This window comes from Tamandua tetradactyla, chromosome 8 (assembly GCF_023851605.1).
Source record: "Tamandua tetradactyla isolate mTamTet1 chromosome 8, mTamTet1.pri, whole genome shotgun sequence".
NCBI lineage: Eukaryota > Metazoa > Chordata > Mammalia > Pilosa > Myrmecophagidae > Tamandua > Tamandua tetradactyla.
Genome location: NC_135334.1, coordinates 122,800,835 through 122,820,572, shown reverse-complemented (window position 1 = coordinate 122,820,572; position 19,738 = coordinate 122,800,835). Strand labels below are relative to the sequence as shown.

The following is a 19,738-nucleotide window of genomic DNA, read 5'->3' as shown; positions in this document are numbered from 1 at the left end:
ACTTTGGTATTAAGAAGTACACTGAAAAACTGAAGTGCAGACACAAGAACTCTTTAGAACGTAGCAGTATTGGCCCTGTTTTTGCAAGGGTCTTGTATTGTAGTATAGTATATTAATTGATGTTATCATTTCTCTGAATATCAATAAAAGCTTGACTTGTTTTTCTATTTAAGATAGCAGATAAATACATATTTTAGAAACATTTTTATCCAGTATGACAAAAAAATTTAAAAGTGCTTTGTCACGTGTGAATGATAGATTTTTCAGTTCTATGAAAAATTCACTTGGGGAATAGCTTATTCCCAGATATATTTAGGAAACAGCCTTCTGATACTCCGTTATCCTTCAAATTTTTCTGCCTGTGTTTATAGGTAACTTCGGGTAGTGATGTTTTTGAAACTTAGGTCCTCTGATACTAATTTTCTTTGTTTTTCATTTGTTTGGGCTTTTGTTTTCCCTAGTAAGGCCTTTCTGGTTCACTACTCAGGTAGTAGGAACCCCGAAAGGTAGAGATTTGTATTTCTGCTCCTCTTCTTTCCTTACTCTCAACTACTGAGCACTGCTGCTCTTCTGTTTTGCTCCTGCTGCCTCATGAGAAGACAGAGACAGAGTCTTGACACTGGGGCTGTTCTTTGTAAGAACCAGACAGACAGACCTGCCAGATCTGCACTTTGCTGTATACAGACAGACCTGTTTTGTGTGTGAGCTCCTTCTTTCCAGGCCTTGTTTGGGACTCTGAGCAAATGACAACATTTTAAGGGGATTTTGGCTCTTGGAGCATTTAGCTAGTTTAAATTGCTCTTGAAAAGCTACTTCCTCTCCCCTTCAGCCCCTCAACCATCCTGCCACCTCTCTATCTCCCAGATTTGTTAAAAATCAAGTGCTTTTTCACTTCAGTTATAAAGTGATAGTTTGGTTTTTTTTTCCCCCTGTTAAGCAGAATGTCTCATTGACCTTTTTTATGGATCACATAATCTTTTGATCTGTTCTGATTGTGGTATTGCTTGTTTTTTGTGTGTGTGTAGACTTAAAACCCTAGATGTCTTGGGCCGGTCCTGATTAGCTGTAGTGTTCGAATGTGTAAGACTGATGACTCTTTTTCTTTCTTTATTGCCAGAAACTCGTTGCTCAAATGAAACAAGATCCACAGGTAAAACAATTATTTTAATTCATTTAATTTTTTAATTAAAATGGTTTAAAATTAAATGATCCTAAAATACTAAAATGTAGACTGTACTTAAGTTTAAAGAACTTTCCTCTCCTTACTGTTACTCATTTTTAGCATACTTCATGTTTTAAGGGTTTAGAAAAATCCAGTCACTCTGTTACAGTATAGCTCTCATTTCATTTTTGTTAGTTACTTTACTTTTATATTAATTGCTTTAACTATTTTGAAAGAAAAAATGAGAGTTAATAGTCTTCATATAGTTTAAATTTTATTTATAAGCCCACTTAGTCAAAATCAGTGTCTGTGAGCCTTTCTGTTTTCTCAGCATTGTTGAAAGTGGCCCAGGACCATTCTTAATAACTCACAATGTATAGTACAGATACCGAATCCCACTATGTTCAGGGTAAGAATTTTAGAAGTATTATTGAAAATTTTATTCTCTGTCCCTGAATAGAAATCTTTCTAAAAAGTTTTCTTGTTTTCTAATGATTGTATTTATTGTCCAGGCAGTGTCTCTTTTGCAGCTATTATTTCAATGGGTCATAAATGTGGACAGTTCTTATCAGATTCTCTCAGGATTTCTCCCTGCATATGTCTACTCATAAGCTGTTCATATATATACTGTATATATACATACACACACACACGCATTTAATGTGTTACCTTTTATAATATGCAAATTAAATTATATAATAAAGTATAATATAAACACAATACATAAATATATTTATATAGTATATAAAGATTATATAAATATTTATTTATATAGTATAAATATATATATTTTTAGTTTGTTAAACTTACCCTGCATGCCTCATTGTCAGGTAAATTACATTTTTTTTTCTCAATTAGAAAATTTGTAGGTTTACAGAAAAATCATGTGTAAAATACAGAGTTCCCATATTCTACCCTATTATTGAACACCTTGCATTAGTGTGGCACATTTTTTACAATTGATGAAAGAACATTTTCATAATTGTACTACTAACAATAGTACATGGTTTACATTAGGGGTCACAGTGTTATACAAGTTTTGGCTTTTAAAAAATTTTTATTGTAATAACATATATACAACCTAAAATTTCCCCTTTTATCCACATTCAAACATATAATTCTTTTTAAAAAATTTTTTTATTTAAAAATTTTTAAAAATATATGACAACAAAGAAACACAACATTCTTAACATATGATCATTCCATCAAACATATAATTCTTGAATTGAACAATGATACTGAGGCAGTTCATTTTTGAAAGTACAAAATAATATTTATCTCTATCAATTTAGGGCCAAGTGGCCTCTGTTTTAACGTCCACTGATTCTGAGAGCTGGCCCACACTTAACTCTTTTTGTAGTTCATCTTCCATAGCAGCTTCTCCGTATTTATTTATTTACTTTGTATATTAGGCAGAACACCTTAGATTAACTGATCCTTTTATATCTAATGTTGGTAACCTACGTATTGGCAACTAAAATGTTAGAAAATTTTAGCATTTCTGATGTAACTGGTGATCGGTGTGACAGAACATGATCTCAGCCTAAGAATCTGAGGGCCTAAGTAGTTGGACTCTCTTGTTGGTGATCTCATGAAAGGCCTTACATTGAATGCACTTTTAGAAAGGGGGTTCTGGGACCCAGTCACTGTGAAACTCAATAGAGGAGGAGGATGTGTACCCCAACCCTGGCAGAAGACCAGAGTGAATTGAAAGAATTAGATATGGAATGGTTACGTAAAAGTAGTCTGTCATTGAAAGTGTTGTTCAGTCTACTAGTAGGCTGTTGTACATTAAGCATTTGAAAATTTTGATTTTATGTTTTTGCCACTTGAGTAAAATATAAGCATGATTACTGTTTTTTTAAAATCTAAAATAGTATTCTTTTTTTTTCCCTACACTTCTAGAACTAAGAAAATGCCCTGGTAGTCAGTGTATTAATGTGAATGATGTAGTGTTAAGGCAGTTGCAGCACTGACAGCTTTTCAAATCTAGGCTAAAATAACAAATGTATTCTACTAATAAAGGAGAGGGCAAGTGGAGAAAAACCTCTTATCTTTGTTGATAATGCAGTTAGCATGCTGCATATGCATACTTATAATCCCCATTTTCCTGCTTTGCTGATTAGTGGAGCTTTAGGTTTTTTTGTCAACTGACACTTTGTATAAAGAATAACAATATTTTAGTATAAAGGTATTATGTGCAAGATGCTAAAATACAAAACTTCCTCTAATTTAAAGCTATTGCAGAGAAGCTGCCCTTCTTTGGTGGTAGGAGCCTACATTTAGGATCTATGTGTTAGCTGGTGATCTAATATGACTGTATTGTTTAACAAGAGACAAATTTGGCTGGCTAAATGTATAACGTTGCTTTATCATTTTTAATACAGTATGCACAAAGTCTTCTTGCTACTATTTGTTAACAAATGAAATATCTTTCTCACAGATATTTTTTCTTTCCAATCAGAATGCTGATTTAAAGAAACAGCTTCATGAACTCCAAGCCAAAATCACAGCTTTGAGTGAGAAACAGGTAGAGAAGGGGGGTGGGGGGGCATATTTTTAACATTGTGTTCTAAAGATATGTCTCCTCGAGGCTTCTAAGAGAACTGCTGTTTTTTCTCATGTGTGAAAATAAGTGTGGGCAGCTAGACTCAGTTTTAATTTTGTTTGAGTTCTGTTTATCTATTTTTATTTTTGGTTGAAATCAGTCTCTAGAGTATTCCCTGGGTATATGTTACTGGCAAATATGTAAAAGCAATGTGGCAGGCTGCTGTTAACTGCGTCGATTAAGCCCTAGTTTACCCATAGGAGAGAGGGGTAAAGAAAGTTAGTAGGAGTGTGTGACAGAGATTCTTTGGGCTGCTGTATGTGCCTTGTTACGTGTTTTGAAGTCTTGAGATGACATTTAACTTACTGTGGAGAGAATCATTGTGAGAAGATTGCTCTAAATGTAGGTTTTCTATTCTGAATATTCTCATACCTTTATGTTAATCTCTATTAATCTGCTATTGCATGAAAAACACTTGGATGGAATCCTGTAAGATTTATTCTGTATAGGGCAGGAAAAGAACATCTTGCTTTTTTTCAAGGACCTCTGAAATGTATTCTTTGGCATCTCCTGTATCATGACTTTCACTTCCCTAATTCAGGCAGCTCCTACCACCAGGTGGAGTGCAGCCATTGATAGAGCTCTGATTAAATTTCTACGGTAATATGACAGTACATTCATAATCTTGTTCCTTCACCTTAGATTAAAAGGAAAGATTTTCTACCTGGAGTATGTGAATGTTTGAACCAAAAAGATAAGGTGATTTGCAGTTGATGTTTTATGCTAGTGACATTGAAGATTTTTGACTAAAACATTCTCAATAATTGAATTTTATGTTGTTTTCAAACTTGCATTTAGTGAAATAATAGCAATGAGAATAATTTATTCTTGGAGGTTTCTGATTATGTCTGTATTGTGTTTTCATTTAACTAAGTGGAGAAATAAACTTTGAGAACTGTGGTATATGAAATAGAATTAGCAAATCATTAATGTTTCAGAATAGAGTATTTTTCCAAGCTGAGTGAACAACTGCTTTTTTCTCTCTTTTCTTCTTTTTCCTGATATCCCATCTCATCTTCTACAAACTGGAGGTATTTTAGATTAGGAAATTGCTATACTAAAATTAGAGAGTGGGATGGTGGAGAACAATTTATAAGAAAAAATATAAGCAGAGTTTGCTTATATGTATATATTGGCTCGGAAATTGATTCAGTTCTTTAAGGTCAAAATGATGTGTTAGTGAAAGTATTCTAGCTTTAGAATTCTATTTGCACTGAACTTTCTTATAGTTTCAGTGTTAGTTTGACAAGATGCCAATGAATGAGTCACTTTTGCTGAAAAATTCACCTGTTTCAGCAGGGAAAGAAGATGAACACTGACTCATGGATTGGAGATGGGGGATACCATCACAAAATTGACATCCCAGTGCCGCATTTGGGGATATTGGGGCATTGTTTTTTTTTAATTTTATATTTATTTGAAACTTTTGTTCATGAAGACTAATGTAAAGGTTTGGTTTATGTCTGTAGCCTTTTTTTTTCCTGCTGTGAATCTCACTTAATAGACAATTGTACCCATTTATGTTCAGTCAGACATCCCATCAAGTGGCATACTTTAGTTGGCGTCTGAACTGAGTTTGCACTTTGGAAACTGGAATTAAAAAAAAAAGTTTAGCAAAACAAAGTAAACTAGAGTTGGAACCTGAAATGTAGTCTTGCAGTTTTATTTGTTTAACTGTTAATATAACCTTCTTGATGGAACAGAAAATATATCATTTGGGGGTAAGATAGTACTTGAAAGAAGCACAGATAACAGAGTTCAAAAGGTGTGATTCTTCCTCAGACTTCTTTCCAGCATGAAACATTACTATTCGGTTCAAAATGGTTTTATTTTAGAACAGCTTCCTAATGTTATATACTCACCCTTTTATTTTTAAACATTTTTTATTGTGAAATATAACATATATACAAAAAAACAGTAAATTTCAACGTACATTTTAGCATGCTTTTACAGAACAAATTTCAAAGTGTGATATGGCTTACAGTTCCACAATTTCAGCTTTTTCCTTCTAGCTGCTCTAAGACACTGGAGACAAAAAGAAATAGTCTTTTAGTAGTCTACTCACTTGTTCAGTCCTAACTTTTCTGCTACAACATCTCCTTCTCCTTTGGCCCTTCTCACAATCTTTAAGAATATTTGGGCAATGACCATTCTAACTTCTTCATGTTGAAGAGGGGTGTCAGCATTATGAGGTAGGGGATGCAACTGGTTGATGCTCTTAGAGAGACTGGTAACTCTGAGTTTTAGGGCTTATCTGGCCTAGGAACCATCTGGAGGTTTTAGGTTTCTGAAAAATAAACTTAGTGAGTGAAACTTTCGTTAAGTCTCAGATAGAGCCCTGGGTATTCTTTAGGGTTTACAGGAATACTATTTGTTGGTGCTTTAGTATATCATGGTATAGTCCTTAGGTTCAGGTATGAACTTGGTCAGGTGATGGTGCTCAGTTCTATTGCTGTGGACTTAAATAATAAGCATGTGAATTTCGTATATGGCTGATTACATCTGTGATTGACTAAGGGGAGTGCCTTCTGCAATGAATGACATTTAATTAAATAATTAAATTAGCTGGAGGCTTAAAAGGAAGAGTCAGAAGAGAGCAGCAGCTCAGTGCAGATCAGAGCTCAGAGCCAGCTCAGACCTTGATGTTTAGAGATGCAGAAGGGAAATTTTCCCCAGGGAAAGCCATTTGAAACCCAGAAGCCAGGAGAGAAGACAAGCAGATGTTTTCTTGTGCCTTCCCATGTGGCAGAGAAACCCAGATGACAGCCGGAAACTGTAAATTTGTAACTAATAAAGCCCCTTTGTAAAAGCCAATCCATCTCTGTGTATTGCGATCTGGCAGCCTTAGCAAACTAAAATACATGGCAATTAGCAAAATCTGGCTGAAGCTTGCATAAGAGTAACTTCTACAGTAGCCTCTTGGCTCTTTTTGAAATCTCTTAGCCACTGGTACCTTAATTTGTTATGTTTCTTTTCTCCCTTTTGGTCAGGAAGGCATTGTGGATCCAACAGTGCGTGGGCCAGGCTTAACCCTGGGAGTTATTTCACATGTTGCCATGGAGACTTTCACCCCTGGATGTCATGTCCCACATATAGGGGAGGGTAATGTTTTTACTTGCAGAGTTGGTGTTAGAAGTCACATCTGAGCAACAAAAGAGGTTCTCTGGAAGTAATTCTTAGGCATAATTATAGATAGGCTTACTTTCTCTGTTATAGAAATGTTTCATAAGAGCAACTCTCAACATCAGGGTCTTGGTCTATTAACTTGGGAGTCCCTTATGTTTGAGATATACCCAGCCTTTTATTTTCTTCCTTCTTGAAAGATTCACTTACTGTTTAGCAAAACTTACTGATTTTTTTTCTACTTTAAGAATAAAATCTGGCATGTGAGAATGATAGAGGGAGGAGGGCTGGGGACATAAATGAAATCAGAAAGAAAGATAGATGTTAAAGATTGAGATGGTATAATCTAGGAATGCCTAGCGTGTATAATAATAGTGAAATGTAAAATGTACAAATTTTAAAAATGTTTTTGCATGAGGAAGAACAAAAGAATGTCATTATTGCAGGGTGCTGAAAATAGATGGTAATTAATATTTTAAAATGTCGCCTTATGTGTGAGACTAAAGCAAAAAATGCTTGTTTATTACAAAATTTATATTTCGACTAGTGCATTTCCTAATATAACTTATGTAGATAGTTTGATTGAATGCCATAAGTACTTGGAATCTCAGGTAGGACGTGAGATTTTGTTGGTTTGTCCAGAGTGATGCCCCGATGTATCCCAGAGTGATTGAATCAGTGAGTGGAAAAGCATATGCAAAGCCCCCTTCTGGGAATGGTGAGAACGGGGAGAAATTCAGCTTCCCCAAGTTGGATTCTTGATATTCTCACAAGCAGTGTGGACAACCAAAGCTATAGGCTGAGCCCCCAGTCTTGGGGTTTGTTCATATGAAACTTAAGCCCCCAAAGGATAGGTCAAGTCTACTTAAAATTTAGGCCTAAGAGTCACCCCCAAGAGAGCCTCTTCTGTAGCTCGGATGTGGCCTCTCTCTCCAGCCAACACGATGAGCAGTCTCACCACCCTCCCCCTCTCTGCGTGGGACATGACTCTCAGGGGTGTGGACCTTCCTGGCAACGTGGGACAGAGATCCTGGAATGAGCTGAGACTCAGCAGCAAGGGATTGAGAAAAACCCTAGAATGAGCTGAGAATTAACATCAAGGGGATTGAGAGAACCTTCTCGACCAAAAGGGGGAAAAGTGAAATGAGACTAAGTGTCAATGGCTGAGAGATTCCAAACAGAGTTAAGAGGTTATCCTGGAGGTTATTCTTATGCATTAAGTAGATAGCAGCTTGTTGTTCAAGATGTAGTGGAGAGGCTGGAGGGAACTGCCTGAAAATGTAGAGCTGTGTTCCAGTAACCATGTTTCTTGATGATGATTGAACAATGATATAGCTTTCACAATGTGACGCTGTGATTGTGAAAGCCTTGTGTCCGATGCTCCTTTTGTCTACCATATCAACAGATGAGAGGAACATATGGAATAAAAATAAATAATAGGGGGAACAAATGTTAAATTTAGTTTGAAATGCTAGTGATAAATGAAAATGAGGTGTAAGGGGTATGGTATGTATAATCTTTTTTTTTCTGTTATTGTTTTATTTCTTTTTCTAGTGTCTTTTTATTTCTTTTTCCAAATCGATGCAAATGTTCTAAGAAATGATGAATATGCAACTATGTGATATTAAGAATTACTGATTATATGTGTAGAATGGAATGATATGTTAATATTTTGTTTGTTAATTTTTTAAATTAATAAAACAGGAAACTATAAAAAAGAATAAAATCTGAATTATCTTTTTCACATGACTGATATTCTAATTTAGCATTAACTTTCTGCTGCAAGAAATTTTTAAAATACAGAAAAATTCAGAGTAGTGTCATAGTTCTAGAAATAACAACCATTAACATTTTGTCCTATTTGTTTCCATTCTTCCATATGCATTTTTTCAGTACTCATTTTTCTGTATCTACTTGAAAAATTAATTATACAAGTTGTAGATATATAGATTCTCTTATTTTCTTATTTCCTCAAAAATTGTTCTTAATTTTTTCTTTTTTATCAGTTTTTAAAAAATTATGAAACATAACATATATAGGAAAAAAGCAATAAATTTCAAATTTATTTCAATACTTTGTGACAATTAGTTATAGAATAGATTTCAAAGTTTGGTATCAGTTACAGTTCCACAATTTCAGATTTTTCCTTCTTGCAGCTCCAGAACACCTGAGAAGAAAAAGGAATATCACTAGTGATTGAGTAGTCATATCATTTGTTAAATCCTAACTTCCCTGTTATAACACCCCCTCCTCCTTTGAACCTTCTCCAATCTTTAGCGGTATTTGGGTTATGTCCATTCTAACTTTTTCATATAGAAAAAGGGTGTTGACAATATGGAATGGGGGATGGCACTGGTTGATGTTCTTGGAGACGCTGGTACCTCTGAGTTTCAGGAGTTGTCTGGCCTAGGAACCCATCTGGAGGTTTAGGTTTCTGGAAAGTATTTATAGTGCATGGAATCTTTGTAGAATCTCATATAGAGCCACAGGTGTTCTTTAGGCTTGGCAGGAGTGGTTTTGATTGGAGGTTGGCAGACCATGATAAATAGCAATACCTATCTGAAGGTTGTGTAAGAGTAGCCTCTCAACTCTATTTGAACTGTTTTAGCCACTGATACCTTATTTGTTAAAATTCTTTTCTCCCTTTTGGTCAGGAAGGCATTGTTGATCTATGGTGCCAGGGCCAGGCTCATCCCTAGGAGTCATATCCCATATTGCCAGAGAGACTCACACCCCTGGACTTAATGTCCCAAGTATGGGGAAGGGTAATGATTTTACTTGCAGAGTTGGGCTTAGAGAGAGGTCACATCTGAGCAACAGAAGAGGTTCTCCGGAAGTAACAATTAGGCATAATTATAGGTAGGCTTAGCTTCTCCCCTACAGAAATAAGTGTCATAAGAGCAAGCTTCAAGTTTGGAGGCTTGACCTATTAACTTGGGAGACCCTGGTGTTTGACACAGTATCAGGGGTTTCCCAAGTGGGAAAGTTTAATAGCACCATATTTTTCCTCAGTCCCTCAAGGAATTTTGCGTATTTAATTATCTGCTCAACATACTCTGGGATGTATCCAGGTATTACATTAAGCTATATAGAATTAAAAGCCCTCATTCCTATTCTGGGCTCCATCTGTTTGGGTTGTTTAAATGAACTATCCAGACAGGTTGAGACTGTGTGCTATAGAAAATTTAGGTTTTGGACAAAATACAGCTCTCTTTCTTTGGTCTCATACAGTAGGTGAAGTTCTAAATAACAGACACTATCATCTTTTACCCTGTATTCTGATTTACCTTAGTCCCAAGCAGATCGACTTTGTTCTTGTCTCTGATTGGAGACTAACCTGCTTTTCTTTTTCTTTACCAAATTGTTCTCTATAACAGTGCTGACTTACAGAGCTGCAGATCTCCAACTCTGAGTCTTAGGTGTCACCCAGGTACCCAAAGTTCCAGGGAAATATCAGATTATACACATATAGCACAGCATCTTAGAAATAACACTAAGAAATAAATGTGACTGCTATAAGAGCTTACAATCTAGGCCCCAGTTTTCTTATTAGTATTATCTAAAAGAGACCATACAATATCTGTACTTTTGTTTCTGGCTTATTTTGCACAACATAATGTCAGATTTCATTCACCTCATTGCCTGCCTTAATACTTCGTTCCTTTCTGTAGCCAAACAATATCCTATCATACATATATGCACCACAGTTTGGTTTTCTGCTTCTCAGTCATTATACCCTGAGGCCATATTCACCCATTGGGCATTATGGATGATGTCCAAAATATACACTCCATGTCTAACAGTATTCTCACGTAGTTGTACAAGCATCATCACTCTCAAATTCTAGACACTTTTCATTGCTCCAAAGAGAAAAATAACAGATAAATACACCCTCATTAAAGAGAAGATCCAAAACTCCCCTTAATTCTTGTCCCCTCTTCTCCCAATTATTTACCCATAATATTGCTGTGGCAGTGTTGATGTCATCCTGTTAAATATAGACCATAGCATGCAATAGTAGTTTCCCCTGTACCCGTCAATTATTGACTCTTGTATAAGATTCTTACCTTTGGAATGGTTCATATAAAAATTATTTATATTTGTATTGTTAATCAGTGAGATACATGGCTCTGTATGACCCCTTTCAATCATATTCACCTTCAGTATGACAACATTACTTATATACTCACTAATGAACCGTCACATCTGTCCATTCTCATATACTTAATTTCACCCTCATTAGGTAACCATTCACTTCTCTCTAGCTTCTGTGGATCTCTAGGTCTCCTATATTGTATGCTTTAAGATTCTGAAATTACCTTTACCAGGGTTGTATTAGCAAAATCATACAGTATCTCTCCTTTTATGTCTGGCTTATTTCACTCAGCATTATGTCCTCAAGGTTCATCCATGCTGCCAAATGCTTCAGGATCTCATTACTTCTTACTGCTGCATAATATTCCATTTTGTTTGTCCACGTATCTCTTGATGGGTACTTGGATAGTTTCCATCTTTTGCAATAGTGGATAATGCTGCTATGAACACCAGTGTGCAAATATCTGTTCATATCACTGCTTTCAACTCTTATACTGAGTACTGGTATTGTTGAATCATAGGGCAACTTGATATTTAGTTTTTTGAGGAACCGCCAAACTGTCTTCCACAGTGGTGTTCTGTTATACATTCCCACCAGCAGTAAGTGTTCCAGTTTCTCTGCATTCTTTCCAGCATTTGTAGTTTTCCTGTTTGGTTAATGATAGCCGTTCCTGTAGGTGTTAGAGGGTATCTCATTGTGGTTTTGATTTGCATTTCCCTAATAGCTACTGAAGATGAACATACTGAAGATGAACATCTTTTCATATGCTTTTTAGCCATTTCTATCTCCTCTTCCATAAAATGTCTTTTCATATCTTTTGCACATTTTATAATTGACTTTGTTCTTTTGTTGTTGAACTGTATGATTTCTTTATATATGCTAGATATCAAACCCTTGTCTGATAAATGCTTTCTGAATATTTTTTTCCCTTTAGTTCACTGCCTCTTCACCTTTGAGACACAGAAGCTTTTGATTTTGAGGAGTGCCCATTTATCTTTTTTCTTTTGTTGCTTGTGCTTTGGGCATAAAGTTTAAGAAGCTTCTTCCTATTACTAGATTTTGAAGATGTTTCTGTATAATTTCTTCTCGGAATTTTATGGTACTTACTTTAAAAGTCTTTGATTCTCTTTGAGTCAGGTTTTGTGTAGGGTGTAAGGTAGGGATTGTTTTTCATTCCTCTGGCTATTGATATCCAGTTCTCCCAGGCTCATTTTTTGAAAAGTCTCTTCTGTCCCAGTTCAGTGGATTTGGGGGCCTTGTTGAAGATCAACTGACCATAGATTTGGTGGTCTATTTCCACACTCTCAATTTGATTTTATTGATAAGTATGTCTATCTTTCTGCCAGTATCATGCTGTTTTGACCGCTGTGGCTTAATAATAAATAAGCTTAAAAATCAGGAAGTGTTAATTCTCCCACCTCATTCTTCTGTTTTAGAATATTTTGGACTATTCGAGGTCTCTTTCTCTTCCAAATAAAATTGATGACTAGCTTTTCCAGGTATTCAAAGTAAGTTGTTAGAATTTTAATTGGTATTGTGTTGAATCTATAAATCAGTTTGGGTAGAATTGACATCTTGACTAACCTTCCTTTTCTTGAGCATGGAATATCTTTCCATCTATTAATTCTTCTTTGATTTCTTTCAGCAATATTTTGTAGTTTTCTGTGTACAGGTCCTTTAAATCCCTAGTTTATTCCTGAGTACTTGATTCTTTTAGTGGCTATTTTGAATGGAAGTTTTTCCTTGACTGTCTCCTCTGTTAAGTCATTACTTGTGTTTAGAAACATTACTACTTTTTACACATTAATCTTGTATCCTGCCACTTAGCTAAATTTGTTTATTAGCTCTAGTAGCTTCGTCATAAATTTCTCAGGATTTTCTGTGTATAGGGTGTTGGAAAATAATGAAGTTATATTTTGCAAATAATGAATCTATAAATAATGGAAGTTTTACTGTTTCCTTTCTGATTTGGATCCCTTATCTTTTTTCTTACCTGATTGCTCTAGCTAAAACTTTTAGCACAATGTTGAATAATAGTAGTGAAATTGGTCATCATTGTCTCTTTCCCAATCTTAGGGGGAATGCTTTTAGTCTCTCACTGTTAAGTATGATGCTGGCTGTGGATTTTTCATTTATGCCCTTATCATATTGAGGAAGTTTCTTACCTTTTGAAGTGTGTTTATCAGAAAAGAATTCTGAATTTTGTTGAGTGCTATTTCAGTGTTGTGCTTGTTTGAATCTGTCATGTACCCTAGAAAAGCATATCCTTTAATCCTCATTCAGTATTGTTGGGTGGCATCTTTCTGATTGTTTCCATGGAGATGTGGTAATTGTGGGTGGTAACTTTTGATTAGATGGTTTCCATGACAATGTATCTCTACCCATTCAAGGTGGGATTGCTTATTGGAGCCCTTTATAGGGAACCATTTTGGAAAAAGCTTTAGAGCCCACAAAGCCAGAGATCTTTGAAGAGGAAGAAGGACAGTGCCCCTGGGAGAGCTTCAAGAAACTAGAAGCTGGAAGAGAACACTAGCAGATATCGCCATGTGCTCTTCCAGCTGACAGAAACCCAAACTTCATCTGCCTTTCTTGAGTGAAAACCTCTTGTTGGTGCCTTAATTTGGACATTTTCACGGCCTTAGAACTGTGAACTTACAATTAAATAAATTCCCTTTTTAAAAGCCATCTCTGGTATATTACATTCTGGCAGCTTTTGCAAACTAAAACAAACATCAATCAAGATGATCCTGTGATTTTTCCCTTTTGATTTGTTAATGTGTTGTATTACATTGATTGATTTTCTTGTGTTGAAGCATACTTGAATACCTGGTATAAAACCCACTTGGTCATAGTGTGTAATTTTTTCAGTGTGTCATTGGATTCTATTTGAAAATAAATATTTTTTTATTGTTAAAAATAACATATATACAAAAAAGGAATAAATTTCAAAGCATGCTACAACAATTAGTTGTAGAACAGATTTCATAGTTTGGTATTGGTTACAATTTCACAATTTTAGGTTTTTCCTTTGAACTGCTCTAAGACTGGAGACTAAAAGAAATATCGATATAATAATTCACTAGTCATACTCATTTGTTAAATCATATCTTCTCCATTATAATTCCACTTTCTCCTTTGATCTTTCTCCCAGTCTTTAGGAGTATTTGGGCTCTGCCCATTCTAACTTTTTCATGTTGGAAAGGGCTGTTAATATGTGATCGGGGGATGGAACTAGTTGATGTTCTGGAGAGGCTGGCCCCCTCTGGGTTTCTGAACTTATCTGGTTCAGGGACCCATCTGAAAGTTGTAGGTTTCTGGAAAGTAATCATAGTGCATGGAAACTTTGTAGAATCTCAGATAGAGCCCTAGGTGTTCTTCAGGGTTGGTGGGAATGGTTTTGGTTGAGATTTGGCAAACCATGGTAAGTAGCAATGTCTATGTGAAGCTTGAGTAAGAGTAGCCTCCAGTGTTGTCTCTTGACTCTATTTGAAGTCTTTCCACCTCTGATACCTTATTTGTTACACTTCTTTTCCACCTTTTGGTTAGGATGGCATTGTTAATCCCATGGTGCCAGGGCCAGGCTCATCCCTGGGAGTCATCTCCCATGTTGTTAGGGAGACTTTTACCCCTGGATGTCGCGTCCCATGTAATGGGGAGAGTAATGATTTTACTTGCAGAGTTGGGCTTTGAGAGAGGGAGAGGCCACATCTGAGAAATGAAAGAGGTCCTTTGGAGGTAACTCTTAGGCAATACTATAGGTAGGCTAAGCTTCTATTTGCACGTATTTTGTTGAGAACTTTTGTATCTGTATTCATCAGGGAGTAATTTTCCTTTCTTGTAGCTTCATTATCTAGTTTTGGTATTAGAGTGATGTTAGCTTTATAAAATGAGTTAGTGTGGGTGGTGCGATGGTGGCTCAGTGGCAGAATTCTCACCTGCCATACCGGAGACCCGGGTTCGATTCCCAGTGCCTACCCATGTTTGTTTGTTTGTTTGTTTTTTTTAAAGATTTAGTGTTCCCTTTTCCTCAGTTTTTTGGAAGAGTTTGAGCAGGTTTGGTGTTAGTTCTTTTCATAATGTTTGTCTTATTTTTTTAATTAAAAAGCTAAAATAGTATAGTAGGACATTTAGAAATTCTTATTGTAGGTACTTATTAGTTCTTATTTATTATTGCCACCTCAGTTCTTGATACTTAGTAAATTTCTTCCTCAAGACTAATTGTGAAGTGATGCACCCCATTTGGGAAAACAGGGTCTTCAGTGAGCAACCTTCATGGCTAAATCTCACTGAGTTTCATTGAACTCTTTGTTAGAAGGTTCTAGCGCTTTTAAACTACGACTTGAAATTTCTGAATAAAAGCCAGCGCTGGCAGATTTTAATGTCAGCTTCCTACTCTACAGAACTTCACGTTAGTTTTTATTTATACTCATGCATATTTTCTAAGTTCTCTATAATGAATGTGTTTCTATTTTATCAGAAACAAACTGAAAGAATTATTTAAAAAAAAATGTAACACCAAACTCTTTTTTGTTTCAGTGATAATTAGCATTTAAAATCTAATGACATTCTCCTCATGGTGTATAAACTACTCTAATTAGAGAATCCAACTATTTTAAACACTAGTAACGCTGAAGTGTGGAAACAACTCTTAATATCTTTAACAGGGTTTAGTCTCATTCCTCCTTCTACCTTAATTTTTTTTTTTCCACTTTTGTTTTTGATGTGCGTATGTGGTCTTTTCCTTGTCAGAAGAGAGATTCTGTTATTGGAGCCAACAGTTGTTTTAGGTCTCTGCTTCCATTCTAAATCATCGTGGAGGCAGTCTCAACATTCTGAAGTTTGTTTTGCTCATCCATGTGCTGAGTCAGGCTTAAGCCATAGTAGTTCAAGCTTTTTGCTAATAATTAATGAGAGCCCTGTTTAGAAGTGTATGTGTGTGTAATTAAGAGTTCTAGCATTGGGAATGCAAAACAAGTAGGCTCTTTTAGGCTTAAATCTTAAAGAGAAAAATTAATTTAGCTGTCGCAGAGTTAAATTGTATTTCATGAGGCCTACATTAGCCCACCTTAGAGCGGTTGTTATGAGAAGAGTTAGAAGCATACTTACTGTATGTACTACGAAACACTTAGGAGGTGATAAAGTTTTGGCTTATAACTTTTGCTGCCGTACATTTTTTCATATTTTCTGACGTAAGATGTTTTGTCTGTAAGTTATTTTCATTAAATGTTTTAATCAGTTTTATTAACTTAATAGATCTCCAAATCTACACCAACATGTGACAGAATGAGCTAAGAGTTAAATTTAGCATTTATAAAATTTATTTTTCCACTAAGAACTGAAAAGACTAGTCAGGGGACTTTGGACTCTTCTGTCAGTTTAAAAGTTACAGCAGCTTGTTTTCATATTGCTTTTATTTAACAAGGACCATTAATTTTATTTTGCATGTATAAGAAGAAAAAGGAAAAACCTCAGGGATTTATTAATGTGATACATTGTCACTTATGAATAAAATATTTCAGGGTATCTCTGGGAAGAGTGAAAAAAAGCTTTGGATTTATTTCCCAGAACACAGATAGGTAAACATCCGTTATGGAATCCTTAATTTGTTGCTGTTACTAACAATGTCTTCATTTAAAAGGAATCAGCATATTGATAATGATGTTCAGAGCAAGCTGATGAGGACAAATTATCTCTTAGTTCTAAGTACAGATTAATTTGTTAATTAACATTTAAGTACTCTGTTAGCTATGGCCTGTTTCATATTAGAAGGTAGAAATTAATTTCATTATAAAAGGCCATTTTCTAAGTCATAACAGTGATCCTTACCCTCAAGAAACTTACATTTTAAAAGAGCCCTTAATATAATGGTTCAGTAAAAACTACTGATTTTTAGTCATAATGGAATAAAGCATATGAAAAACACTTTTTCCAGATTTGTTTCCTTTTGTTGAGTTAGGAACTATGGATAGAGTCAAGATATGAGAGAAAACAGGCACAAGGTATGTTTCTGAGGTCAATGATGGAAGGCCAAATAATGAGAAGAAGGGATAGAGGAGAGGTCTCTGTAGAACTTTGGTAGGATAAATGCCTTCTTCAGCAATCTGATTTGTAAGAAATGCATTAAATATAGGGATGTTACTGGTTTCATGGATTGAACATAGATTGCTACCAAATTTGCCCTGCAGGCTTCTAACTCATTCAGGTCTTCAAGAGAGCTCTGTATAGCAGCTTTTCATCTGCGAAAAGAGGAAAAATTCCTTGGGTGTTAAATATTCAAATATGTCTTTTGAGGTTTGTTCAAATTATTGTTTCTTATACTGTATTTCACATTCTGTGGAAATGAGCAATACTGTGTTTTTTCTTTATTATAAAAGTAATGTAATACGTAATTTTTGGTTAAAAAGTTTGTAAAATACAGAAAGATGCATCCTCCACTCAGTGATACGTACTGTTAATATTTTGGTGCATACTGAAACCACTATTATTTCTCACCTGAAGTTTATTGAAAGAGCTGGATTCTGTGCTTTGCCCATACTCACCCCACCATTCATTTTTCGCAGAGTGGTGCATGATCTTTTGAGCATGTAATATGACTTTCCTTTATTTGAATGATAAATTTCAGAATTCTTAACATGGTCTACAGGGCTTATGTGGCTCCTGCCTGCCACTTCATCCCTGTCTCAAACTATTTGCCCTCTATGATCCAGGAATATGCCAAATTCTGTCCTCAGAGCCAGTGCCTCTTTCGTTTTTCTGCCTGGAATGGTTTGCCACTTTACCTACCATTGCCTGGTCAGGCTTGTAGTCACAGCTTAGCTGTTACTGCCTCAGTTGAGCTACTCCTGAACCCTCTTTCTCCAGTCAAAATCATCTCTTTCTATTATGACCTCCCATTGGATCCTTCCTTTTATCTCCATAGCTGTGCCAATTAGGATTAGGTTCATCTGTGAATGGCTGAAAACGCAAAATAAAAATGGCTTAAACAAGGTGTAGTGATTTTTCTCTCTCATATAAAAGTTCTGTAGTGGGGCTAAGTGCTTCCACAGTGTCAGGGAACCCAGGCTCTTCCTATTCTGTTCCTCTGCCATTCTCAGCATGAAGCTTCTACGTCATAGTTCAAAATAGCTGCTCCATCTGCTAAGAAGGGGGAAAGCAAAGAAAAGCAAGCTCTTTGTTTTTCAGGATGCTTGCTGGAAGTTGCACACACCACTTCCAATTCGATCCCACTGGCCAGAACTGAGTCACATGATCTCACCTAGAAGGCTGGGAACTGTAGTCTATTCCAGGTGGACATGGCCAGTTAAAATTCTGTTCCTGAGTAAGAAGGGGAAGCAAAATGCTGGGGATAACTAGCAATGTCTGCCATAATAGTGCATCACAATTTGTAAATAGGCATCTGTCGCTATGAATATTACTTTAGAATTCACTTTCTTCACTAGACTGTTAGTTTCAAGAAGGCAGTGACTGTATTTGCTTTGTTTACTTCTGTATTCCTTATATAGTATTGAGTATACTGTTTAGCGTAGTATTTAGCACAGAAGAGGCATCTGTATGTTAAATGAATTAATTTATCCACCAGATCTTTTTCTTTGCTTGTTAATGATTCTCTTTTTAAAGCACAGTATATCTTTAATGCTGCTTTTTAAAGTTAATGTATTATGAACATCTTACACTTTTGAGTGTTCTTTGAGAAAATGATTTTTAAAAGCATCAAATATTTAGTTGTCTGGCTATATAATAATTTTACTTAATTACCCCTCTGTTACTTGATCATGGGTTGTTTCCATGTTTTTGCTACTATAAATATTGCTACGATAAATACCCAGTTATGTGCATCTGTGTTGCTTTGTGATTGCCTTAAAATAAATTCCTAGGTTGAGATTACTGGGTATATTGGTCAGCTACTGCCATAACAACTCTGTATACCAAATCACTGTTTGTGATTTACTACAATAAGTTTTTATTCTCACACTGGGTCTGTAGGTTACCAGAGGTCTGATTTAGGATGGGCTTGGCCAGCCACCTCTGCTTTAGTTTGCAGTTCGCTGTGCTTGACCCCAGGCTGCAGTTAGGTTAGGTCTGCAGTTGGAATAGGTCTACTCTAATTGTGTTTGTTCTGGGTTGTAACTTGAAGGGACAGCAGGTACCAGAGGCACACAGACTTGTTTCATGGTTTATTGCCAGAGTGCAAGAAAGCATTCCAAACTACCAAAACATATTTCTGGCATCAAGTTCATTAACATTTAATTAGCCAAATCAAGTCACATGGTCAGGCCCTACAAAGTTCCATGGCAAAGGGTGTGGATGTATACTATTCTAACAGAGAGGATATAAAGAATTGAGAACAATAATCCTCTACTATACTGTATTAAAAACAAAAACAAAACTTTACATATTTCCAAATAACTTCCTGAAAAGGCTCTATTAGATTAACAGTGTATATAGAGTACCCAGTTTTCCTCAGGTGATACACGGTGGGTGTTGGGGTGGGATAAGATCTTTGCTAATTTGGAAAATAGTTTAAAATGTTTTTGATGTTTATCTGGAGATACATTTTTCATAGAATTTACCATTTATCCATAATACAAATATTCCTTAGTATTCTGTTACCTTTCGGTTTTGATTTTCTTGACCCTTTTCCTCATTTTTAAAATTCCCTTTTAAAGAGACTGCCTTGTTATCTTTGGTCTTTGCTGTTAGTTTGCTTTTTGGATTTTATGTTTATGTTGTGTTATGTTCTATCCCTTAC

General features: G+C 35.6%; 1 protein-coding gene across 19 annotated transcripts in view; it reads left to right on the top strand.

The window, feature by feature from the left end:
* PHF21A (PHD finger protein 21A) overlaps window positions 1-19,738 on the top strand; it is a 289,223-nt gene that overhangs the window by 45,929 nt on the left and 223,556 nt on the right. For 13 of the 19 annotated variants that reach the window (XM_077114531.1, XM_077114528.1, XM_077114525.1 and 10 more), the window contains 2 exons: window positions 1,118-1,150; window positions 3,606-3,692. In XM_077114531.1, the coding sequence (XP_076970646.1) occupies window positions 1,118-1,150; window positions 3,606-3,692 (120 nt within the window). Of the gene's footprint in view, window positions 1-1,113; window positions 1,151-3,605; window positions 3,693-19,738 lie in introns of those variants that run through there. The other 6 variants (XM_077114537.1, XM_077114538.1, XM_077114536.1 and 3 more) reach the window with 2 other exon arrangements.